The following is a 27,617-nucleotide window of genomic DNA, read 5'->3' on the forward strand; positions in this document are numbered from 1 at the left end:
ATAAAAAATAACTAAGATAATCGTTCAAGTGGAATACATTTTTTTTTAAATATCACATTAAGTTAACACTGATTGGTGGTATAAATAATTAATAAATTTAAAATTATTTTTGTACAATATTATTAAATTAATTTAAAAATAAAGGTATTTAGGTATTAATGAGATATGTTCATAAATATAGGTAAATAATAATTGATTTATATAATTTAGATAACCTACATTAACTATAAACATATAATCTAAAATAAAAACCAGTATATTAAAATTTATGTGATTAATACTTTTATCTATAGTTTTATTTAGCTGTAAAAAACAAATATATTTAAAATAATAGAAATATGGTTAAATTATATAGTCAAAGGTTTTAATAATGAAAATTAATTGTATACATTTTACACATTTATAATGTATATGGAATAATAATACTCGCAAAATAAATAATAAAACTACTTAGATGACTTTTTCTTTTCCTAAATAAAAAATAATAATAATTAAATCAATATGCACATGAAATAACTTAAAATTTATATATAGTAATACCACACACTCTAAAACATATATACTTTTTTTCAATTATAGAATCAATAGTTGTACAGTACTTAAAATTGTACATTATAATTAATGTCAATTTATAAATTTAACAATATTTTAATGTGAAATAATCAACCTAGCAGAAAAAGACTGAAACTTTTTAAATTGAATGATTTATATTTTGAAGTAAACTCAAAAATTTAATATCACAAATATTAAATCTATTATATATTTAAAAACTTATTTTATAAAACTTTTGTTTCTATTTAACAAAATTTAACTTCTAAAAACAAATAAATACAAAAAATATGAAATTAAATAAGTTAAATTTGATCAAGATATCTAGCTTTAATTTAAAATGTATAGAAATAAATTATTAAAAACATTAAAATATGTTAAGTAAAATTAGATTATAAAATGTTCATTTTGTTAGTTATACGCATATCAGGGCTCTGTATGATCCAGGCTGACTCAGCTCAAACCCATAACTGGTTCAGGACTAGACAGGTATAAAATCTATATTATTGATCAGGATCGGACCAGATTTTAAAAAAAATTGTCTAGGTTAGGCCAGTGGGTATAAAAATTTAGATGGCCTGGGTTGTAAACTAACAAGTGTCTAGTGAATGATTAACTAGATAACGCCAAATTCCTATGTGTATAAACATGCTAAATTGCAATAGACTCAAAAATTATAAAAATACAAATTTAATGTAACTGAGCTATCATAGTTAGATACAAAAAAAATTAAAAGCAATTTAACAATGTACTTATGTAATTCATATTCAATATTTTTTGGGTATTTTAATAAATTAAATATAATATAACAAATTTTTTTATGATAAAATGATATTTTTAGCAATAAAACCTTGTAAATATTTTGTTATTGATTATTATGACATCTGCAGTTTATTCGTATTTTCTATTTTTATTGTTATATATGGTGAAAATTCTGATGGGCTGGGTCCAGAATGGACCAAAATTTTGTTAACAGATCAATAGACTGGACAGACTTCAAAATGAATGCCTACACAGAGCTCTGATGCATATATACTGTTTAACTTTTTCAAACCTTCATAATTATCACCAAAATTTTATTGATCAAATATTTTATAGTTTCTTTTATTTAAATTAGATTTTAAATTTAACTAACTAGATAACTTACTCCTTTCATTTTTAGTTGACTATTGAGATCATCAATATGTTTACGCTCTAACATAACAGTTTCATTTAAACTGGCTAAATGTTCAGTTAATGCTCTCAGTTGGGTTTCATAACTAGTAGAAGTTAATTGAAACTCCTCTTTAAGTTCTTGAACATGTTCTAATGCATCTTGTAATTTCACTTCTAAATTGTTTCTTATGTGTATACTGTGATTCAGCTTGGTACTCAATGCTGAAATCTAAACAAGATATATAAGCAACATAAAAATCATTAAATATTTTTAAAATAAATACTTCTATTTTTTGCAAATTATTTTGACTCATTAATTCTTTATTTTTATGAACAAGTTGGTTTATTTTTTTTTCAAAAAAATTTTTGATTTCATTTTCTCTGGCTATGACTTCATCAGATAATTGAATACTTGATTCAAGTTTCCCCAACTAAGTGAAATATTAAACATTAGATTAGGTAAATAAACATATTATAAAAATTATATTGACTCTGTATTTTTTTTATAAATAACTAAATGCACATTAATGACTATTTAATGTTAAAATTAAAAAGTAAGAAATAAGATTAATTTAAAATGATTTTTAAATAAATAACATTACGTATAAGTATTAAGTAAAAGAGTAAGATATTAGTTGAAAAAGTGACTTAACGCTATAAATTTAGATAAGATGAGAAGACAGCACAAAAACTTAAAAAAAAAAAAGTTTTTTTTTATATTTCTAGTAATCAAAACTATAAAAAGAAATAAGTGTAAAGTACCCCAAAAAATCAAAAAGTATTAGTAATTTTTATTATTTTTTAATCATAATTCGAATATTCTTTTTAACTAATGGCATAGTATTGTTAAGTTATCAAAATTTAAAAACAATGATGAAACATAAATCTTTAACTTGTTTAAAGCTCAGGCAAATTAAACATTGGCCAAACTTAATTAATTGTACTTTTAAATGTTATTATTATTATTTTTTATGTAAATATCTTTTTAACCATTATGGAAGGGCTTAGGTTTCAGAGTGAATTTATATTTAAAAAAAGTCTGACAATCAAAATTTATTTTATTAAGATCTCATCTAATTGTCAATAATTAAATCAATGTCAACAATTTCTCCAGAAGGCATACCTGAAGTAGAATATTTTAAAATTATGTAAAATATATTTACTATAAAATATATTACATTTTTTTTTCTTTAATTTAAGTATTTAAACAATTACATAAAAAAAAAATTAGGGATTAATTATGGGTATGAGTATTTTCATCATAAGAAAATTTTTGGCCGCCATTCTATCTACACAATTTTGGAATAAAAATTTAATAACAAAAGTCCTCTCCTTTAATACTTAATTTTTACAACCTCTCATACTGATAATTTTTGATATTTGTTTAGCTTTATTTGATAAATTTAGTGAATTTAATTTTAAAATGCTGCATTTTATAATTACAAATTATCTAATGAAAAATATAATAAAGAAGTATATGACTTTACAAATAATTTTAACATTAACTAGTAAATTTACTTGATTTGCAATGGTAAATAAACCAGTAGATCCAATTTGTTGAATGTTATTTTCTACCTACAAACAAAATGTTTACGTTTAATTAAATAAAAATAATATTTAGTACAATTAAAAACTAACAAATTTGTTTTTTCTGCTTTGTAAATTATATTCAGCCTCCCAATGAATTTTTTCTTGTTCAAACCGCTTTGACAATGCCACTTCTTCATTTAACTTGTCATTATAAATACGTAAAGCTTTTTCAAAACATTCATTGGCAATAAAAGGAGAATTTAAATCCTTTTTAGCCTAAAATATTAATTGATGTATATTAAAAATAATCTTTTTAAAGGTTTTAATTACCTTTGTTGATTCATTGACACACACTAAAGAATTTTTTATATGCCAATGGACATCAATTTGGCATTTTTTGTAGAAGTATTCAAATTCCATAATGTTTATTGCATGAAGTAACTATAAGAAATAAATTATAATTATAGATATTATAATTTTAGATTAAATAAAAATAAAACTATATCTATTTATATATATACAGATTTAGTTAAAAAATGTAGAAAAAAAAATATTAGCAAACAATTTGAACTGGATCAAAAGTTATTTAAGTTGTAAGTGAGTGCTGGGCTACTCTGTATATACTGTATCATATATTTGTAAATATTCTAAATAAAACTTAGTCTGAATTGAAAAAAAATATATATTATTAGTTAATTTATCATTAAAAGATCAAAAGTGAATTTACATGGTAGGAAAATTATATTTACTATATGACTAATGTTGAAAACATCATTTAACATTTGGTCAATAATTTTCGAGTCCCAGTTTTCAACATCCAAAACTAGTTCTAAAAAAAAAATTTTCTCAGTATTCTTAACAATAAATAAAAAGAAACAATTTACCTCTGACTGGAAACTTTAGCACCATTAATGATATCACACATTGTCTTAGTGGACAGCAACTAAGAATCTCATTAGAGTTATCTAAATATAAATTCATATTTCAAGTTATAATTTTGTTAGTATATCTTTATACAATTTTTTTTATACCTGACTTAATTAAATCTTTGACAAACTTAACAAAATCTGAATATTGAACCGAAATGAATGTAAAGATATTTTTCAAAAGAATATATTTTTCATTTAATCTAAAATAAATATGTAAGTTATAATTAATAACTAAACTAAGCAATTAAATTAACAATAAGCAAGTCATATTAATATTTAAATATATCAACTTTTAATTTCATACTTTATATTGTTCAGATTGGTACAATAGACTGTGATTTTATCCAAAATTAAATAATCAGTAATAGGTAAGAGAGAAAATGATTTAATGGTTTGTGATAAAGTTTTTGTAGCCTGGAAATTTAAAATTGTTAACATACATCATTTAATATTCTTATCTTTAAAAATATAACACTTCTATTAGATTATTATTATTGATCTTATAAATTTTTTTTTTTAACTTGAATTAATAAAGTTTTCTTCCTTCTTTTAATAAACAAAACAAGCAGATAATTAGTTAGGATTAAAACTTAATAAAATAAAATACTAAAAATCATTAATCACTTCAATATCAATATCTTTTAGAATATATTCTATGAGTTTATGAAGATCTTCCATAAAAGAACGAAAGAAGTGCAGTACTAAAGAAACAAATACTTCTTGCCATCTATTATCATCAAGCTTATAATCTTTTTCAAGGCAATCTAAAAATTAATTACATTATTTATTATTAATTTTTATATAATAATATAATTATATTTATTATAGAAAATAAATTATTAAAAAAACAAACTAACAATGGTAAGGATAATTAAGTTTTGCATCATTAGCATTTACTTTAGTTCTAGATTCTAGACAATGATACAACAAATTATACAAACAAACATTTACAGAATTTTTTAATAACAAAAATTCGTAATCAAAAATACTATTATTTTTGCTTGGGTTTTTGCTATGTATATTTTTACAATTTGTGATTTCTGACATAATCATCTATAAACATATGTAATTTATTAATAAGTTCTTAAAATTACAGAAGAATTAAATCTCACATTATAATCAAGTAATTCTGACTTAGTTATTTCAAGTACCCTTTGTATATGACTATTTATATTTTCAATATCTTGTTTTAAAATAAGTAGATCTTTTTGTTTGGCTTCTTCTCCTTTGAACTAAAAAGCATTATAATTATTACAATATTTAACATGAATAGAACCCAAAAACAAAAAAATAATTACTAAGTGAATACTCATTTTTTTCATTTGTTGGCAATAGTACTAACTTTCCTATTTTAACTTAAACAAATACAATTATGATAGATACATCATTCAATCAACAAAAGCAAAATGAACTCTAATTTCCTTATTTATATCCTTATTATAAGTTTTATGATATATAAATGTAATATATGAATAAATATTTAATAAATAAATTTAAATTTATTAAATATTTAATAAATTTGTTCAACTTCGGCAGCCATTTGCATATAAAAGATAGGTTATCAGGACAAATTTATTTTTTAAACTTATAGTATTTAACATAAGCTTTAATTTAAAATAAATTTAAAAGATGCAGTAATAAAAGTTACCGCCTCAACTCTCTTATGCTAGTCTACATATTATTTGAAATATTAATCCTAAATAGATTAGGCTCTACTGTTGATAAAAAACTCATTAAAGAACAAGTGGGCTTCAGATCAGGAAAATTATGCATAGACCAAAACTTAACACAATTTATAAAAACTAGTACTATCATACTATATGCTTGAAATTAAAAAATACTAAAATCACTCTATTATACAAGATCTCATAATTACTTTTGGACTATTGTTGAATTTTTTATAATCATCTTGAAAATCTAAACTGTTGGTTGATATTGTATCATACTTGCTACCTTCCAGCTGAAAAATATAAGAGGCCATCGATAATTTTTCAAAATAATTATTGGTCAAACCTTTAAATAATACAGCTACACAAAAATACAAAACTTTTGTAGGTCAGTCCATGTTTACTATAAGTGTTTTGAAATAACTGAATATGAAGTTCAAAAAGTCCTAGCATGTCAGTGTTTGATATAGCCTATAAAAACCCTACCCAACTAAACACGTAGATTAAATGAATAAATTTCATTAGTTTCTTTAATAGTTAAAACCTTGACATGCTGAAGTTAGTTAGACCTCTTATACGGATCAGCGACTCCAAAAACATATAGTAATCATGGTTTGACCTTCAGACACAATTTTTTTTTTACGTGGTTGGATAATAAATAATTGAAATCCAATGTTACTTGATCAAGTGAATCCATACTTCTTTGATCACATCTGGATATTTTAGAGGTATATGCTTTTTTTAAAACATTTAACTGCATTCTAGTCTAAATAAAATTAAAATAAATTAAAATTTAAAATTTGTTAAACTAGATTACAATAAAAGAGGATAAATTCAAATCATTTTGATATAAGTCATTTAAATTATTTACAAAAATAGTGATATTAATGAGAATGGATAAATTTAAAAAAGATACTTCTAATTATTGTACACCTNATAAAATTAAAATAAATTAAAATTTAAAATTTGTTAAACTAGATTACAATAAAAGAGGATAAATTCAAATCATTTTGATATAAAAAGTCATTTAAATTATTTACAAAAATAGTGATATTAATGATATTAATGAGAATGGATAAATTTAAAAAAGATACTTCTAATTATTGTACACCTATGATTTGTTATTTGATTAAACTTTTCAAAACTGATTTTTTTAAATATATAGAATATAGTCACGAAGATTTGACAAATTTAATAGCTGTTGTTTGTTGAGTAAATAATTAATGAAGGTAGGAAACGATTGTACCATTGTATGTGCATTCCGCTTGTGTTACATACCTACTCTATTTATTAAAATATTTGTAACTCAATAATTACTTATCCTTAAGTTGTTATCGAATCATCAAAATTTTTCTTAATATAAGGGCTAAAAATGGCTATTTTTAAATTTAAAAAAAAAGTGTTATTTTAAATTTTATTTTAATAAGAAAGAAATAATAAAAAATATGCTTTAAATGTAGTCTAAAAATACAAAAAATGTTTAAAAAATTATAGCGAAATGATTATTGGATCAACAGTTACCAAATTTATCATATCTTTGTGGCTCACTCTTTATAATTAATTGATATGAAAAATCAGAATTTGAAAGGAGTAGATTAAATTGTATGTAAAAATAGATAGACAAAAATTCTTTAATATTTCTTTATCATAAAAAAAATATTAATTTATTACAATTATAAAATTAATAGTCAACAAGAATTTTTAACTTAACATTATTATCAAATTTTAATATATTTATTTTTTATTTTTACATATATTACATTTCAACTATTATAAATACTAAAATAGACTCATTAAAATAATAATATTTCCATTCTGGAGAAAGAAAAGAATAGAATAAATAACTATAATAGATTAAGACTGGCAAATGATATATCAGAGTATAAATAATATGAATAGCTAATGAATTAACTAACACTATTATATTTTTATAGAATACAGGAGAATTAAAAAGATAATATATGAAGCTACCTAAATATTTATCATTATGAAAAGAACAAAAATGAGAAGAATTATAAGATCAAAAATAAGCATGGGTTGGTAATAAATTGTGATTAATTCTAAGATGACAATATTTAATTATAAAATTTCTATTAAGATATAAATTGTAGAACCAGAGACATATTCTGTACCACTTTTGGCAAAGTTTGAAGGTAATGCAGACCATTTACATTATCAAGCAATTAAAGGAAGTTTATAGAAAGAACATAGAAATAATTAAAAGGAATAGAATTAATTAATGGTAGTAATAAATTAGATGAGGAAGTGTCAAGGAAGTCTGCTATTTCATTTCTCAAAATACTTACATAAGCAGAAATCCAAAGAAAAACAAAATATTTTTTGAGTGAATCAATAACAGAGATGAAAGATCTGATTTTAAAAATAATAGGAGAGGATTTGGTTGAAAAGACTTAAAATATATAGCTAAAAGACATGATTAAGAATCCGAGAAAATTATGGCTGTAAAAGAGAATCAAAAAGAACAAATTAATACTGAAATTGAAAACAGAAAAAGAGTAACCAACTGAATCAGTAAATACTGAACCGTCAGTATAAACTAAACATTCATTAAAAAAGTTGGAATAAACATATAAGAAAAAGATATTTTTAGTAGATATCTCTAATGTTGTCAAGTGGAAACCCTAAAAAATTGAAGGATATGGAAATGGACATTAAAAGTGATTGAAAAGTGCAGTCATATAAAAGAAGTCTTATATGGTATTTATAAATATATGGAGGGATAAAAGAAAGAGAGGAACAAAAGAGTTATTTAAGAGCATAAAACCATATTAAATTCATAATAGAAATGATGTAATAGATATTAGAATAAGAGGATAAAATAAAATCATTTTTACATCTTTCTACTTCCCAAACTTAACATACTACAGAATGTGGTTGGCTTTCTTTCACATGTTAAGGAGTCAAAGATGATTCTTGGTAAGATCAATTATTAGATTGAGAGGATGATGATAATAATATTAGTACTAAATAATACATTCTAAATTTTTAAGAAGAATTATTTAGAAAATTTTAGTGTTTGTTTATTAAATTTCTAGTAATCAATATTTATAAAAATAGTTTATAATCATAGTTAGTGTATAGTAAAATAGTTAAGTGATAATAGTGATTAATTTTGTAATACATAGTATTTCTATGAGGTACACAATATAATTTATGGTATTTAACGATTCAATAACAATGAATTAATCTATTAAAAAAGCATCTGATTAAGTGTTAAATTTACTTTTGCAAATTCCATGGCTAATTTATCATACTTCTGTTGCAGTTCTACGTGTGATCTATCAGTTTTTATTGAATCAGTATCAGACATTTTATTGTCTACAAAATACAGAAAGAGTGAAATTGAATTACTAAATAGCAACATAAATCTATAATAAACAAGCTATTATGTATTATAAATATACTTACATTATGATTTATACTCCACTATATTAACTTAAAAACTGATTGTTCAGTAAATAAAGTAAAAGTAGACAAAAATAAATTAACTAAATCTGAACGAAAACTAAAAATAAATATTGTATATTTGTTTATAGAATAATAACAAAAGCGATTATTTATAACGTTAGTCATTTGCCTAATACTAACACATCATTCAAATTATGTACAATGAACCAAATATCCACTATCATTAAGCGCTTATCATTATTTATCGGCATATTTGACGTTATAAAAATAATATATGTTTACACATATATCGTTAAATAAGAACAACTGCTTTTCTTTAAGCACTAGTAACACTTGAGATGTATAATGAAACATTTTAAATCTGTAACACTAACAAAGATGGGAAGTTTAGTTCTCTTCCAAAAGTTTCTAAATATCTTTGTGTATTTTCATCTAGTTACCAGTATTACACACCTGGTCCATATTTCCCGTTAGGCACAGTAAGTAATCGTAAAATAAAATAAACACAAAAGAAAATCACTATAAAATCTCAACAATTTTTCAAATATGGCAAATTAAACTTATCTTCTCGTAAAAAAATCGGTTTTCTCTGAATTTGTTTAATAAACAGTTCAAATGAATAAAAATATCTTAATATATTTTATCAAATTATGTATTATTTTAATTTCAATAGAAGCGGAAAACGATTTAACATTTTTTGTAAAAATTATAATAGTTTATCTCAAAATACATAATTGTTCATCAATAATTGTGAAATTATTAAGTAAATTTCTTGTTAACTCCATTTAAATATGCATAAGTTACTCCACTTCTAGCACGTGCTTTATTATTTTTTACCCTGAATACACGTTACTCAGCAACAATCATCACAACATACCGCAAAGCGTTAACTGAAATGTTGATATTTGCTAGAATTTATCGTTAAGCACTACTCAGCCATATTTATTAGTGAATGAGTTAATTTTAATAGAGTTTTTAGCATGTAAATGAAATTAATTTTTCCTGTTGAAATAAATCTTAAATCAATATGTCTTTAAATCGAAACTCCACGTGGATTGATGTTGACATCAACCCTCCAGTATTCTTACAAACATACAATTGTTTCACAACTCTTGTGGACGTTCACGGTGATAAGGATAATAAATTTGTTGTTATTGACTTTGGATCTGGCACGACAAATCCTCAACTAAAAGTACTCTTATTCTTACAATTAATCAAATCACGTGTCCTGATTATCACAAATGACAAATGATTAAATATTTTCTCTACTTCTTATAATTTATATAACAGAAAAATAATTTTTAGGTATTCAAAGGAATTAATCAAACGCATGTCGTCTTTTTCTATGACAAACCTTCAGCTATTTTAGCTGTTTATATAGATAACAAAGAGCATCATGTGCCATGTAAGTTTTATGAATAACTATTTTCAAACTAACAATTTTATTTATCGTCACCGTTTAATGAATAAGTAACCGTATTTTGTTTCTATATTCTTAAAATGCTTCAAAAGGTTTGTAAACTTTTTAATTAATGAATTAACTTAAAATTCGCCATCATAGGCATAAATCAAAAAAGCTTGAAATCTATATATATATATATATATATAACTTGCCGATCCTACTAAAAAATGTAATCAAATTATATGGGTACCTATAATGGTAAAAAAAATTTTCAGGAAAGAAAAATAAATTTATCCCCTTATAAATATTTTTAATTTACATCTGTGTATAATATCTTCTTCCTCTTCCTCGTCTTAACCTGTGTTCAGTATAGTTCAAAAATTACTATAAACATAAAGTAATGATTTTTAGATTCCCAAGGGACCTTTCAATTCTTTATTTAAACGATAAATTAATTAACTTGATGTAAATTACGGGTCGGGTGTTTTACTTGACACTCAAATAATAGACTAAAGACAATTTATTAGATTTTAACTAAGGACATGATTCTATTACGCATATACAAATCAAACAATTACATATAGTAAGAACAGTAACATAAAGAAATGAATAACATCACCCAGCCATCTGACACCGCCGCGTGATATTGCAATCCTTTGAATGCTTCACATCAAAGCCTTCTCGTCCGACGTTAACAATCGCGTATCACGATTATTTCTGAGGTGTCAGTATGCACTGACCGAAAAATAGAGAAACATCATTGACGTGTGAACGATTAGAATACCACCCCCAAATCTGAAGTGATTATTCAATAAAATATACGTTTGGTATGTACAGGCCGACATAAAACCAACAAAAACTATGCCAAATCGCGAGTCGTCAGACTCGACGATACGACACAGCTCCAAACACGTACACGTACGTATTGACATAGGTGCTGATAGTGCTGGACACGACTACTATGACTGTCGTAGGTAAAGAAGGGGGTGGGGGATAATAAGCTTCGTGGAGCTTGACCGGGTTACATACGTGACTTTTCAAAAATTACCACAACTTTGTTCTTGAGGGCTTCAGGCAAAAATAAAGATCTCATTAAAAATTGTTTTGCTTTGTTCTTACACAAAAAATTAACGACAAACCAAAAAAATAGGTGATTTACTACAAAAATCCTATAATCGCAATTAATAGCTCTTAATCTAAGCTGTGAGGCCATTCTATAAGGTAGTTCTCCGGTTGCATTAAATGCAACTCGCTGCCGAAATAATTGTTTTATGACATTTTGAGTTCAACAGTTATATTAATACATATATTAGATTACCATTTATATTTCAAATTATAGGCATAGCAGTAGCGATCAAAAATGAAATATATTTTTACCGTAACTGTAAACCTTATTATAAGTATTCAATTCAACCAGCGCTTGTAAACAATGAAGACGAGAGTAAAATATGGCGGGATGCTGAAAAATCATCAGAACTTCTGAGTAATTTGCAAGCACTTGCCACATCAATTGGGTTTGCCAAATTGTCTACGACATCGCAACAATTGTTATGCTGTCATGAGAATCAAATAGAGAATTTTTTTAATAATCACAAAAAACAAAAGCTCGTTAAACAGGTTCGAGCAAAATATTTAATCAAACGTTTATGGGTGTTTATACCTATAGGCACTACATATATATATTAAGTTCAAATAAATATTGTAAATTATTTATGTACTTTTATGTTATATGTTAAGCATAATATTTCTTGTATTACTGAATTGAAAAGAAGAATGAATGAGGTATTTGGAGTAAGCTGTATTGTAATAGCCACTACAGATACGATTAGCATATTAGATACAGAGTCTTTTAAAATGTTGCCAGATAAATACGAAGTAAGAACCATAATACAGAGTTTAAATCTAAAAATTATATGAATCTTGAAATCAAAAAACTTTATTGAAGTGTTAAACTATTTTTGATTTTACCTTGTCCTCCCATAATTGGTTAACTTAATTAAATAATCTTGTTGTTACATCAAAAACGACATGAAAACGAAAAAAAACGTTAACTACACATTACATTTTTTATTTAAAGTTAAATTCTTTTTATTTATGATTAAAATATAACAATACGTAGAATCAAAATGAATCTATTAGTTTCAGGGCGATGCAGTATATTTAGCTGCTAACGGAATATACGACGTTGACTACAAAATACTAGTGGCTACTAGAACAGGCCGAGTGTACATTTTTTCAAAATCTTCGACTAGTGGGTATAAAGTAGAAATGACTCACGCAATAGTAGCTATAATATTACGGATAGACAAATTTATTTGCTGTACTTTAGACGGTGTACTTCAATGCTATTCGTTAAAAGTGAATAAATAAATAACAACCAATATATTTAGATATTCAACCCTTAAGTTGTAAAAATATTATGAATTTATTTCACGACTGAATATAAATCTCATTTATAGTGCATTTCGTTGTGGAACATTAAACTTCCAGGAGATCCAACTGCAATGGTGAACATGTACGTGCAGAGTTTATCTTTAGAATTGACAGTTGTAGCGTGTAGAGTAATTAATACGAGTGGTCATACAAAGGGGTCGATACTATTATACTCTGGAACAATAGTAGTGCATAAAATAACGATGCCTGATCCAATATACTGCATGAATTTTGGAAAATTAGGCCAAGAAGAAAATGCCCTATTAATGATTTCTTCTAGTAAGTATCCACGATAAAATAAAATCAACTATGAACATTTTCAAAGTTTCAGAAGTTAGTTTGGCTTAAAATAATCAATTAAAAAAAAATTGCAACACATTTTCAAGTAACATCTAAATCATTTCACTTGACCACATTATATTAGTTTTCGCTAACAATAAAATTTAAAAAAATAAAAACAATCAATTTGGAATTTTTTAAAGCATTATTATTTTTTTAAACATGTAATACAGAGGCGTAGTTAATAAGAGACTACAGCTTCTTGAGCTCTTATTGGAAAATTTTCACTATATATAGTATATAACCCGGCACTAGTAAGAGCATGTTTTAAGTTAAAAACGAAAAAAAGGTTCTCACATCTCCAAACAAAAATATTGGCTACGCAACTGATTGGAAAATTCACGTGAAAATGTTAATTTCATAGATATTAATTCACTTCCGCTAGTAATGATAGAATATTTAAAATAATGAAACATTAAAAAAAAAATCATTTATAGAAGGTAAATTAGATGTGAAATTATTGAAGCGAACGGCTACATTCGATTTATGTTTTCGGTCGACCAATATAACGGAACCTTCGAGAAATTTGGATATACCAAAGAGGAGCAATATTTTTATAGAGCAAACACTTCGTGAAAGAGAATGTTTCCACGGTTAGAATTCACTAATTTTTTCGTTTATTTATTAATATTTCAAATAGTTTTGATTTGAATGATAATGCAATTTTTCAACAGAAATACATGTCAGAACTCAGCAAGCGTGGCAAAGGTTTCAAATTACTATTTTAAATGAACGAATGAACTCGATCAAACAAAAAATCACAAATAAATTATTACATACATCAGCTCAAGTAAGATACATTAACTGATAATATAAACATATTTATAGGATAGATTGTAATTTATTGAAAAATAATCACTTTTCAAAACATCATTCACACGAAATGATAAAACCAGAAAATAATTTCAGGAACACATTACCTTTTTTTTTTTTGCATCAAACATTTTTTAATCTGAATTGCTATTTAAAAAAACTTTAATAATCAAAAAAGAGGCTATCATGATAAAAAAATTCAAATATTGTCAATCATTTTCGACAGTGGGAATCGCAACATCTTAACAAGGTTAACTATTTCTAAAGAAATAGACAATATAGAGAGAAAAAAAATTCTCATGTGCATGAAAACAAACGGGACTTATTTTGTAGTAGTTCTTGTAATTTTATTGGTAAATTATCATGAGAAACTCTACACAACTAATGAAAATTATAAAACTTATGCAAGTATAAATTTTATAGTTATTGATGAAATTTAAATGAAATAATTAAATATTTGACATATTAACGAGTAGAATAATAATTAAATTTATTATTTAAATTTTATTAGCTTTTAGGATTAGGACCTCGTTTCAAGATAAAGTTTATTTTAAAAAATCTTGGAGATAAATATTTAAGTGGTGTCTTTGTTGCATTTTTGTTTAACCCTCAGTTTTATACAATAGAGACTGCTTGTTGTAAGGTTAGTTATTTTATTCGATATTGGTAGTTAACTGTATTCAACAATTAAAATTAACAAATGAGTTTGAATCTTTATTTTGATGTAAATTATACATTTTAATTAACGAAAAATATAAAATAAAAATAATTTCTTAGTTATTATTAACAACAATTTAAAATACCTTCTCAGCTTTGCATAGAATCTAAAAATAAATCAGACAAAGTATTATTTTGAACACTCTCTCCAAAAAGCTAATTTTAAAAACTAGCTTTTTGATAAACTTTTATCGTTATTTTTACTATTTTTCTAATCTTTTTGAATTTATTAACTGTTCAAATAATGTCCTTTAATTTGATTTTAAGTAAGATTTCTTATTAAAAAAAAATTACCCTTGTCATATAGTTACCAATTATTATTCCGGACAAGGAAGTATCCTGCGAAACCTTTGTTACATGTTTAATGCACGGTAGCATTGAAGAAAGAGTGATCAATATTGTAGTTAATCAAGAAACAAACATTTTATACAGAGCAAAGTTAAACCTACCAATTTGTAAGCTTATATTTTATCACATTATATTCATAGGAGGTAGTAATTTTATCTCTAGATTTATATTCATTTTTATTAATAATATTATTCTATATTTTTTAACTTAAAATTAAAAATCAAAAATTAAATGTAGAATAAATATTGACAATTGTATTATTTCAAAAAATTAAATCAAAATCTCTGTTAAACTTAAAAAAAATTTTTTAATTAATTATTAATTTGGTTTACTAACTTCTCAAAGAACTACAATTCACATTAAAAAATATATTGCTTTTAATTGTAAGCAGTGGCAGCTCATGGTTTGGACGACGGGACGATCGCACCCCTACTAATATTAATTAAAAGAAAATTATTAATTAATTAATTGGAATATGTCCAAAGGAAATATCTTATTAACAAACGTCAACCTTATACCCAATACATTTTACTATGATCTCTTTTTGAATTTTCCTGATTTTAATAATTAAATTTTTAATATATGTTCTTTACACTGATTCTGATATAATATTTTTCCTGCAAAACACTTATCATGCCCGGCATAGCCGAGTACTCCAACCGGAATCAATAACCTACTTACGATTATGGCCCAAAGAAGCTTATGCGCCAAAGGATCTCTATCTAGGCAAAGTCTAGTATTAGTATATTACTATAGTGGTTGATTTATTTTTCAAATTAACTCCGTGTACGCTCGTCGTTATCGGTAGCTATAATAATATAATCGCTTATTATTATTTTAATATCTATTTTCTAATGCGATCTTTAAAATAATAACACGTGAATTCTGTTTTATTTTATTATATTTAATATAATAAATTTTTATACTAGTGGTATTATATTTATAGTCTCATTCCCACTACCAGCACCTACTAGCGGCCACTGATTGTAAGGGATACTCCATCATAATGAAAACATTATTGCCATAATTTTTTTAATTTAACTAATTTAAGATTAAAATAAAGGATTTATTAATTTTCTATAACATTGGTTTCAGATGATCTACAAAATAATACCATTGAAAACACGGTATGTAATGAGAATAGCTTTTAACCATTTAATAATCAACATAGCAGTTAGACTTTAATTTAAAAGTGGAACCTAGTTTTCACAAGTATACTAAATTTTAAAATAAATAAGGAAAATAATATTATATTTTATAATTTATTATATGTAATTTTATTTAAAAAAATATTATTATTATTTTTTTTTTTATTCACACATTTATATATATTAGAGATGTTCAAACCTTTTCCTGTAGATAGGGGATAGAAATACTTCCACGGCCCCTCTACCAGTTTTAAGAGGCGACTAATGAGGTTGCGTCAGGTCGACAGTCGGCGTAAAATTTTTGTCAAATACTATGAGGTATCTTGAAAAAAACTTAGGTGAATTATCCCATCTCAGATGTACGCGGGGATAACAAGTGAGAGAGAATATAGTAGTTAAAAACGGAGAACGCCTTAGGAATAAAGTGTTTGATACGAGTCGGACAACTTGTGCGGTAGCTGTTTCACCAGTCATATGTACAGGTCTACCCAACGCTTGTAGTGTCAACGGTGTAGGGACATCACCACTTAATTCTAAGCTGGACTCGTGTATAAGGGAAAAAGATATATACAAAGTAAGAATAGGCACTTGGAATGTTGGAACATTAACGGGTAGAAGTATTGAAGAAGAGAAAAGTTAATATTTGTTGTGTGCAGGAAAGTGGAAAGGAGAGAAATGGAGGGAAATAGGTGAGGGTTATAAAATAATATACTCGAGTAAGTCTAATACAAAGAATGGTGTAGGGATAATAATGGATGAGGAGATAAAAAGTAAAGTAGTAAAAGTAGCTAGGAAAAGTGACAGAATTATAGTCGTAAAATTGATATTCTAGGAAAAATTGCTGAATGTAATAAGTGCCTATGCACCATAAGTAGGATGTGATAAAATAGATAAGGAAGTGTTTTGGTGAGAGATGGTTGAGGTGATGCAAGGAATACCTGGTAATGAGGATACGATGATAGGTGGAGATATGAATGGAAATGTAGGTAATGAGAGGAGAGGATATGAAAAAGTACATGGGGAGTATGATTTTATTAGGAAGAATGAGACTGAAGAAAAAATCTTGGATTTCACAGTATCGTATGATCTTGCTGTGGTTAATACTTATTTTAGAAAGAGTGAAGAACATTATATAACTTATAATAGTGGGAGGAATAGATCACAGATTGATTATTTTATGTGGAATAGAAAGAGCGTAAAGCGAGTAAAAGATTGTAAAGTTATACCAGGCGAGAGTGTAACTACACAACATAGACTGATGGTAATGGAGTTGTAGTGTACCGTAAAGAGAATACACAAAAATAGAAGAAACACGAGAGAAAAATCGAAGATCCGATGATAGAAGTTGAAAGGGGAAAATGAAAAAGAGTTTGTAAAAACGGTAAAAAAAAAAAACGACGTGGAATATCGAGGAAGACATAAATTATATGTGAAATAGATTTGCTAGTTGTGTAAAGAATACTGCAAAGGAGATTGTTGGTGAAAGTAGGAATAGAATGTCAGGTAAAAAAGAAACCTGTTGGTGGGATGAGGATGTTTAAAAAATTATAGACAGTAAGAAAAAGCAATTAAAAAAATGGCAGAAGAGCATGAGAGCATTGGAGAGGTGGAAAGTTTTAAGTATTTAGGATCAGTTTTGCAAAAGAGCGGTGGTATTGACGAGGATGTAAGATACAGGATTAAATGCAAGTGGTTGAAGTGAAGAGTAGCGTCTGGTGTCTTATGCGATAAAAGAATTCCAATGAGGCTGAAAGGTAAATTCTACAAGACTGTAGTGAGACCAGCTATGATGCATAGTTTTAGAGTGTTGGGCGGTTAATAAGAAAGTAGAGCAGAAAATGAGTGTAGCAGGGATGAGAATGCTTAGATGAATGAGTAGAGTGACTAGAGAAGATAGGATAAGAAATGAGCATATAAAAAGGAGTATAGGTGTAGCGTCAATCGTGGATAAGATGAGAGAAAATAGACTTAGATGGTTTGGTCACGTTATGAGGAGTGAGGAATCGGAAGCTGCAAGAACAGTTATAGAAATAAATGATAAAGGAAGAAGAGGTAGAACAAAACCAAAATATATATGAGGGACGTTATTGAATGCAATATGAGGACGGGTGATGTGAGCGTAAATGAAGTGGGAGATCGTGTTAAGTAGAAGTTTAAGATAAGGTTGGCTGACCCCAAGTAGTTGGGATTAAGGCGAGGAAGAAGAAGAAGAAGAGAGATGTTCGAACTGTTCGACTTTCAAATCGAACCGAACTTTTTCCTTGAAAATCGAACTAGAATAATCAAATATCTATTTGATTTGAATTTGTTGAGAAGCAATATAAAAAATGTTTTATCTAAAAATTATTAAAATTGATGTTCTCTTCGAATTTGATTAAATATTGGGATTGTTCAAATTCAATTTTAAAATTGAAAGTTTGGTTCGATCATAATAGCTCAATTCATAATAAAATGTATAGATTTAATTTTTTATAATTATCCATAAACATCTATGTTACAAGACTTAATATACCTCGGTTAGCTGAGATAACAATAATAATAATAATATGATATTTTTATACCGGTTTATAATTAAAAATTATTTAAGTTTTGAATAATAAGCTTACTTATAATTTTAATTACAAAAGAGTAAATCTGATTAGATTAATTCTGAATCAATTAAGGATATACATTATTTTTAAATAAAAATAACAATTTTTAAATGATTTAAGGAGGAGGAAATTCACGTAAACACTTATTTAACAAAACCTTAATTGCATGTTTTCGCTACTAAAATACTGAATTATTATTTAATTTATTATATAAAAGAGACATTAAGCAAATAGATAAATAAAAATTAAGGACAAAAGAGTACAATATAAGGTAGATAAATTATTTTGAGATAATATATAATTACTATGTACCTTCTTACTAAAAACATATTTATGATATTATATTTTAATATAAATTTAAACTCTATAAATTTTGTGAAAAAATCGTTTTATTATTGTATTTACAATAAATATAATATCTTATTTTATGGTAAAAAATCGATTAAGACAATGAGTTGTGGGAACATTGCTCCTTTTAGTAGTCATACTTTACTAAACCATACAAGTGTTAAAAAAAAACTAGTTTAAAATAAAAAATAAATTAAGTAACATTTAAAATTGTTACAAAAATTAAAAATATACATAACATAATAAAATATATTACCAGTTATCTTAATTCGTAAATAATTAATTTTAATTAGGAATTTGACATATTGTATTGTGTATTGGCATAGCTGCAAATCCAGCTAGAGTGATTCCTAGACAATCAGATAAAGATGTTATCGACATTGCAAATTCTTGCTTTTCTTTGGGAACCTACAATTAATTGTTTATAATTAAAGCATTTATAAATTCAACATTAAATAATAAGAACACTGAGATGATAGTTTTTAAACTACATAATACCTTTTTTGCAATATTATGATATGTATTAACGTATCCTGAACCTCCTAGTAAACCTTCATAAGCAATGAGTGCAAAAATTATGTAAATGCTTGGCGTAAATGAATACAACGATTGAAATAAAAAGAATATAAAATTGATTGCCTGAAAAAAATAATTGATAACTTAAATGAAAATGAAATAATTAATTGATAACTTAAATGAAAATGAAATAATTGTAATAATGTTCAAGTATTTAATAAGTTTTATTTTACAATCATAATAAAATAAATTCTTAGCATTGCAAAAATGGATTTCATATTTATAAGATATTTTACTTGTAACAACGCCAATATCCAAAGTTTTTCAATCGGAAAAAAACTTACAGTTGATCGAGATATAAAAACTCCGACTTGATAAAGTACTTGATACCATCTGTATTGTTCATTGTGTGAAAATGAAATGTTTTTGAAGTATATCAATTCAAACTATAACAAGAAAATATATTAAAAAATGTAAAAATAATTCGTTGAATCTATCGAGAAAAAAAACTATACTAACTAATCCTTGATTGATAAGATATTCAAAGAAATATACAAGACATAACGGAATCATGAAATTAGCCAATGATGGTATGTATGATAATTTTTCAGCCAACTTGTTTGTTATGCTAGAGTTAGTAAGCGATTCTCTTGAATCATTATTAATAATTTTAACTTCGTCAGTGTTAGGGTGTTCCAACACTACCCAAAAGCTATGACACAAAATATATTACAATTTTCGAAAAAAAACGACTTAATTATAACTGTTTTTTTGGAAGAAACAATAATTTTCTAGTCACATTAGAGAGGCTTCATATTTAAGAGACAAGTCAAATTTTTGTTAATTTTAGTACTTTAAAAAATACTGTTAACTTTTTGTCTTAATCAAAATTATAATTTTTTTCAAATAAGTATGCCCCATCCTAAAAAAACAGTTCAAGAAAGTCTCTTAGTCGATTTTAAAATGAATTATGCTTACGTTACTGCCATCACAATGGGAACAATTAACATTAAGTACATGGTTATGGTAGGAGATAAACCAAAGAAGCTGGTTAATGTGACATAAGTCAATGAACCCAATATTCCTGCTCCTCCAGTTCCCGATGACCAAGCAGTTATTGTACTTCTAAAAAATGTACAAAAATAACAAACTTGACAGCAAAAATTATATCTCAACACATTTTTAATTTTAGCTTAGCTAACTGTATATACTTAAAAAAAATTACCGATCAAAGTAGCTCATGTAAGCTAATAGAGTAGGCTCGCCTAAACCTGAGGACATGGATGTTAATGCTACGCCAATTGTGGCCATTAATTCGGATTTAGCGTTAGCTACGATAAAAAAACTGGCAAACGTTAATGTAATACAAAAGACCATTCTTCGACTGTTCAAAACAATGATTTTTATATAATATATATTATTCCACAAAGTAAAAAAGAATTTTAAAGAAAGCAGGACTATTGAATAATACTCACTTAATATATAAAGCTAAAAATGGGGATATAGTCTTAATCAAAAGACCAGGTATGATATCAGCCAAGAGAATTACCCCAGTTGAAAGACGATTACATTCACGAACATATCCATCAAAATACTTTGTAGAATTGCTTGTCTTTAAAACATGAATATTAAATTAGTTAATATTTGATCAATTATAGATAAGAAAAAAATAATCGAATTAACCGATTTTTTTCAAGGAAGAAAAATGATGTGTATATTTTTTATTATTAAACAATTATTAAATAATTTTTATTGTAACATTAGTGTAATACCAATATAGTATATACGAAGTGATCGGTTTATCATAAACCACTCGATTACTCGCAAAATAAATACAATATTGGAAAAATAATTTTTGATTTCTTTCATATAATTCTTAATTTATCTTATCTATTAATTCCTTTTTAGAATCATCCCTTATAACTTAAAAGGGTTTAAACATAATTATTTGAAATTGCAACATACATATTTATCTGGCTCATAAAATAGGAAATAATCTAATTAAGAAAATGACTAGTCGTTAACATATCAGCACAAATTATTTTAAAAAATGATAAAAACACAAAAAACGGTGATTTTTTATGCGAAATAACATTTTTTTTAACTTATACTATGTAATTTATACTTTAATTTAACATATTTATGCTCGGAGTACTTCTAACACATTTTCGAAACTTAAAAAGTTCTAATAATTATACGTATGATTCAAGTTTTAAACATCCCTTTGTAAAGAGAAATAGACTTTTTAAAATAAATTTTAAAAAAAGTATGTTGGACCAAAGGAGTGTATAAAATATATTAAGTATATAAGTATTAAAAAAATTGTAATAATTCAAGCATTTTTCAAAAAGTTATAGCTATTTAAAGTTGAAAATATAGAATATATTAACAATTTTAACACAAAAATAATGTCGTTACAACATTTTTTTTTAACTTAAAGGTTAAAAATAACTTATGTTTAAATGACACAGTATTACAGAACATTTTCAAAAGTAAAGTTGATAAAGTTGACTTTCTATTCAAAATCGCTATTTTTAAACCCTCCTAAGTACAGGAAAGGGGTCAGATTTTCAAAAGTATCTTAGGTATCTATAATTTTTTTTTTTGCTTAATATAGACTATTCAAGTCCTTCGCCGCAACCACCACTTCCCTCCATCTGTCTCTATCCGTGGCTAGCTCTTCGCCATTCAGGATCCCAGTATATCCAAGTCTTTATGGATCCTATCTATCCATCTTTGTCTTGGGCGGCCGAGTGGTCTTTTGCTCTTCGGTTTCCAGCAGGTGACTTGGCCGATTGTCTGTTTTTGACCTCGCCATACATACCCTGCCCGGCATATCCTTTTACTTTTCATAGTAGCTATTGTGTCTGAATCCTCTAACATACTTATTATCTCTTCATTCTTTCTTCGCTCATATTCTCCCGTGTTTTTATTTCTTCTTGTTCCAAAAATTTGTCGTAACATCTTTCTCTCAAACCTTGCTAGGTTTTACTCGTCTGTTTTTATTGTGACCCAGATTTCACACGCATATTACGCTATCGGGCGTATCATTACTTTGTATAGAGTTAGTTAAGATCTGATTGAAACTAGTTTAGATTTTAATATTGTCTTTAATCCGAAGAAGCACTTATTAGCTGAGTTTATTCTGTTTTGTATTTCATTATGGTTATTGCCCGACACGCTCAATTCCACCCCTAGATATTTAAAATTTTCGATCAACTCGAATTCCATCTCTCTTACTAACAAATTATTATGTCTATTATTCTTACGTGACAGTGTCATGTAATTTGTTTTTTCTTCATTTATAGTTAACCCCATTTGTTTACTTTTATCTATGAGAGCTTCTGCCATACCCTTAAGATTGCTCACAGATTCGGACAGTAATACTATGTCATCAGCGTATGCTATTCATTTGATAGTCTTCGATTCTTGTAGTTTGTATTTATAATAAACAATTTATTTTGATTGACCCGTTTTTAAAAGCCTTATGGCAGTTTTAAATAAAAAAGTTTTAAAAATGTCGAATTTTATCGATTTTAAAAGCCGTAATTTTTTTGTGATTCCCCCCATTTACAGGAAATGAGAACATTTTTTTAAATTTTTGAGAATAATGTCCTAAACTAGTTAAGATTTTTGATCTTTTAACATATGGATAAAAAAAAATATTTCAGCGAGAAAATGTAGTGACGGATACACAAAAAAATAAAGAATACATCATTGTCAATTTAATACCTTCTAAGCTTCGTATCAAAGCTAATAAATCCATGTCATTAACTTTCCTTTAATTTAATAACAAAAAAAAATTAAATTCTTGAGCTTAATTTAAAAAATCTTAACTTAATTATTTTTGATGACGGGAATGATTTAAAGTATGAATTTTTAATATTTCAAATAACATAATAGTGTATTTTGACTATGCACTACAATGTTATTTGATTGAAACTTAATATTCAACAAGCAGCACACCACGACATTATTTCATTTACTTAACTAGTATTTATTAATATTTTACATTCTTAATTGTATAGGTGTTTACACCCATACACTTATTATTTGGTTTTTTTAACCGAATAGTAACAATTCAAATCGTTCATCATTTGCCTGATCTAACAAAAGAAAGACAATATTGGACAATTTATCATGAAGTAACTATAGTAACATTATCTATACTTTATCATTGAACATTAATTTTATACCTCCTAATTTTTCAATGAGAAGTTAATTGATCAGAATAATTTTATCTTTCATCGAAATCTATACACTCGTACATTAGTTGACATTGAATTTGTTAACAGAGTATTTAATATTTATTTAACAAAACTATGAAATTAATGAAAAAATAATCACTTTAAATCACTCTGAATTACACGACTTGCTTTTTATGAATGTTTGGAAATATAAATCATTTAAAATATTTGTTAAACAGGTTTTTTTTAGCTAAAAATATTGATTAAAGCTATCATCTAAGTAAACATATNAATCACTCTGAATTACACGACTTGCTTTTTATGAATGTTTGGAAATATAAATCATTTAAAATATTTGTTAAACAGGTTTTTTTAGCTAAAAATATTGATTAAAGCTATCATCTAAGTAAACATATGCGTTGTATACTTATATATAGAGTATTAAGTAAAGAAACGAGCTCTATTGTTTGTAACAAGTGATCTGTTTTCTTACTTTTTGAACACTCGGTATGCGAAATATATACAAATTCATAAACACATAAAAAATAACTTACTTCGTTACCGGAATGTGATAGCGTATCGAGTATATCATGAGCACTACTCAACATAACCACATACCCAAAATTGTTGCAAAGTCCGAGCAAGAAAAACGAGACCAATGTTACCATTCTCCGTTTCGTTAGATTTTTCTCTTGATCAGTAAGCGTGTCCATTATTGTAGAATAAATAAAATTTTAATTAAAATGTAGTTTTGATGCTAACAATTATCTCGAAATTCCTGACCTAAAACTGACATACACACAACATTATTAAACAATTATATTTTAAGCGAATAATTGTATTTGACAATGAAATAATTGAAATAATTTATAGTAAAATATTTTCACAGAAAATCGTTTGGCATTATTATATTGCCTCCTTAGACTTGTTACATATTTAAAAAACACATGAAGCGAACAACAGGTTAAAATTTTTTTTGTAAAATTCAATACACGTTTAACTTGACCTATATGCAATAAATAGACAGTTGTATTAATAGTAATATTTAATTTTTTTATATTTTCAATGACACCTAAATGATAATACTTCCAATTTAAATAAACTTAAACATAGTTTTCATTTGGTAATGCAATAGGTAAAATGACAATGGCATTTACAAGACAAAAAAGGAGTAGTCGATCACTTCCCACAACATAATATTTTGCATAATGTTAATATAATTTTTATGTAAAAGAATAAAATAATTTTTTTATAAAAGTCTATCCTAAAAAAACTATTTAACGCTATAAGTATATTTCTACACGCATGTATTTATTTTAATAAATTATTTAATAATAAACTCTGTAGTTTGGTTTTAGAAAGACTAATCTACAATAATTATAAAAAAAATTCTATTTTCAAATAATTATCGTAGAAAAACTAACAAGGATGGAAATATCATTTGAGTTACCTCGTAAATAAATCTTACATTCTACTAAAAGAAACTTAAATTATGTTGCTAACGTACTTAAGAATTCCATAGTAGTTATTTGAAAATAGCAATTTTTTTATTACATTTTTGAAAATTGGTAATTCTAGACCCAAGGTACAGAATTATATATTTATGTTAAAAATTAGACTTTTTATTATTAAAATATTATTGCTTTTTTATTTTAATATAGGGTATGTTAACGAAGTAACTCGATAAAAAATAAAATGTAAGAAATATATATAGTATTTATAATTTGTTAATATTTTCAATAAATACATTAACAATCGTAACAACTAATAAAAATTACAAATATCACTATGATTTTTAAATTATTACTTTAAATGATATAAAATATTGAATGAAATATCTAATATTTTCAATGAAATAATTTTCAAATCAATATATTTATAATCATAATAAAATGATTTTAAATTATATAATAAAACTACAATACTTTTATGGTTATAGATGATATATGTTGTGTCAGTTACGATCATTTTTTTAATACAAGCATTCTATGAAAATATTAATAGTTTCATTCATAATTACTTCTATTTATTGTTTTTTAAGAAAATAATATATATATATGTATATATATTTAACACATTTTAAATAAACGCACCACTAACTATTTCTATCGTACTAAATCTCAACTTTTAGAATACTCAAGTAATATACAGAATCAAGTCATCAAAGCTCAGCTACAACAAATCAAATACTTAAATAAAATTCCATACTTATAGCTTAGTATTAAGTGTTCCTTTACGCAGCAAATTAATCAGTATTAGGTTGTATTGCATTATCAAGGCTAGTTAAAATTAAACGTTAACAATACAAGTACTGTTTTCCCCTCTTACCAATAAATAAAAAATATTAGAAGAGACAACATAAAAAAATTTAAAAAACAAAATATAATGTCTTTTACCTACACCGTACGTAGCTTTTTCTTAATTTTAACCGAAATTGACAATAGAATTCAAGAGCAATATCTAAAAAAAAAGTAAATTTTTTTTGCAAGTAATAAGCATTAATTTTTGTCCATCAATGTATTTAAAAAAAAATTACATTATTTATAAAATAAAAAGGTAAGTACAGTCTAAATTCAGAGATGTTGACATGAGGCAATTTTTTTTCTAGTTTATTATTATTACTGTGACTGAGGGGAATATTTCAAAATTATGGCGCTGATAACACCAACTAAATACAATTTGTAATCATTGACTGGCGTCTTGTTGAACAAAATCGGTCTAGTAGGAGATGATAAATTTATGTCTAATAAAAAAAAAACATGGCAGAGTAAAACCAATATCTTATCAAATACGCAATAAAGCAAAAAACTGAATCAAATATTTTTCCAATACAAAATATTCTATTTTAAAATATCTAGGCACTTAGAAATATTTAAATATATTTTGTTTGACCTGCTTTTTACAAATAATATTCTAAATATATGTAATTAAAGATCTCACTGTAACTGAAGTTATACTAAAAAGAATAATCTTGTTTATGTACAAATATGCAAGTAGTAAAACAAATAGGGCTTTCTTTCTGAACATTTTGTTTCGTAAGACATTTCTGGTTGTCGTATTGGGCTTTTCAATTAGTTCTCATTAATAGATTTTTAGTAAGTCTTTTTAAAACAAATCAATATGTCGATAAAAAATAATTTAATAAACAAAAATAAATATATAGAGTAATATAAACTTAATTGAATAATATTCTAGTTCTAGGCAATTTTTTAAAATCTTTAATCTTAATTGTTTCTTTTTATTGGAAAATCTTTGATAGTACAAAAAAAAACGGTAGCACAGTGGGGTCGCGGCATAGTAGAGACATTGCATAGTAGGGTCCAGTATAGATTTAATCTGACAGTGATTAAAATCACTATCATAAGAAACGCTTCGATGCAAATCTGTAGATAGTGTTTAATTTTAAAAAATTGATGGATAATTGCAAAAGCAACATCAACTTCTATTAAAATAAAATACAAAACCCATAATTATCATACAAAAATAGTATATTTTTCAATATGGTAGCCATTTGCG

At 25.5% G+C, this 27,617-nt stretch overlaps 3 protein-coding genes across 9 annotated transcripts in view; 1 reads left to right on the forward strand and 2 right to left on the reverse strand.

Moving 5' to 3' along the window:
• Positions 1-78: 78 nt before the first annotated feature.
• Positions 79-9,476, reverse strand: LOC126900106 (uncharacterized). Of its 2 annotated transcripts, none has more exons than XM_050675574.1 (17): positions 9,260-9,476; positions 9,075-9,169; positions 6,510-6,596; positions 6,040-6,123; positions 5,276-5,395; positions 5,021-5,216; positions 4,788-4,927; positions 4,468-4,577; positions 4,266-4,363; positions 4,119-4,199; positions 3,984-4,063; positions 3,565-3,675; positions 3,343-3,510; positions 3,223-3,279; positions 1,989-2,135; positions 1,697-1,933; positions 79-470 (listed from the first exon to the last, which is right to left on the reverse strand). In XM_050675574.1, exons 2-17 carry the CDS (start codon positions 9,159-9,161, stop codon positions 447-449), a joined length of 1,827 nt encoding a protein of 608 aa, XP_050531531.1. In that variant the 5' UTR covers positions 9,162-9,169; positions 9,260-9,476; the 3' UTR covers positions 79-446. The 2 variants fall into 2 exon arrangements, with proteins under 2 accessions (XP_050531531.1, XP_050531532.1); XM_050675575.1 differs by lacking the exon at positions 79-470 and adding an exon at positions 830-1,603.
• A 518-nt stretch (positions 9,477-9,994) lies between these two features.
• Positions 9,995-16,546, forward strand: LOC126900107 (Bardet-Biedl syndrome 1 protein homolog). Of its 2 annotated transcripts, XM_050675576.1 has the most exons (11): positions 10,007-10,451; positions 10,565-10,664; positions 12,001-12,278; positions 12,399-12,536; positions 12,801-13,019; positions 13,121-13,373; positions 13,871-14,026; positions 14,108-14,223; positions 14,758-14,889; positions 15,271-15,418; positions 16,407-16,546. In XM_050675576.1, the coding sequence occupies exons 1-11, from the start codon at positions 10,287-10,289 to the stop codon at positions 16,460-16,462; spliced, it is 1,761 nt and encodes a 586-aa protein (XP_050531533.1). In that variant the 5' UTR covers positions 10,007-10,286; the 3' UTR covers positions 16,463-16,546. The 2 variants fall into 2 exon arrangements, with proteins under 2 accessions (XP_050531535.1, XP_050531533.1); XM_050675578.1 differs by lacking the exon at positions 14,758-14,889 and having other exon boundaries at positions 9,995-10,451.
• A 2,841-nt stretch (positions 16,547-19,387) lies between these two features.
• The window catches only part of LOC126900108 (battenin), a 12,290-nt gene continuing 4,060 nt past the window's right edge, over positions 19,388-27,617 (reverse strand). The window contains exons 1-9 of one of the 5 annotated variants that reach the window (XM_050675582.1): positions 26,195-26,436; positions 24,656-24,890; positions 21,390-21,526; positions 21,140-21,298; positions 20,893-21,039; positions 20,434-20,626; positions 20,211-20,360; positions 19,897-20,037; positions 19,388-19,806 (exon numbers count right to left, since the gene is read on the reverse strand). In XM_050675582.1, the coding sequence (XP_050531539.1) occupies positions 19,684-19,806; positions 19,897-20,037; positions 20,211-20,360; positions 20,434-20,626; positions 20,893-21,039; positions 21,140-21,298; positions 21,390-21,526; positions 24,656-24,814 (1,209 nt within the window). In that variant the 5' untranslated portion in view covers positions 24,815-24,890; positions 26,195-26,436 and the 3' untranslated portion in view covers positions 19,388-19,683. Of the gene's footprint in view, positions 19,807-19,896; positions 20,038-20,210; positions 20,361-20,433; positions 20,627-20,892; positions 21,040-21,139; positions 21,299-21,389; positions 21,527-24,655; positions 24,891-26,026; positions 26,437-27,617 lie in introns of those variants that run through there. The other 4 variants (XM_050675581.1, XM_050675580.1, XM_050675583.1 and 1 more) reach the window with 4 other exon arrangements.

Source organism: Daktulosphaira vitifoliae, unplaced genomic scaffold, assembly GCF_025091365.1.
Source record: "Daktulosphaira vitifoliae isolate Bord-2020 unplaced genomic scaffold, ASM2509136v1 Scaffold_2, whole genome shotgun sequence".
NCBI classification, from domain to species: domain Eukaryota; kingdom Metazoa; phylum Arthropoda; class Insecta; order Hemiptera; family Phylloxeridae; genus Daktulosphaira; species Daktulosphaira vitifoliae.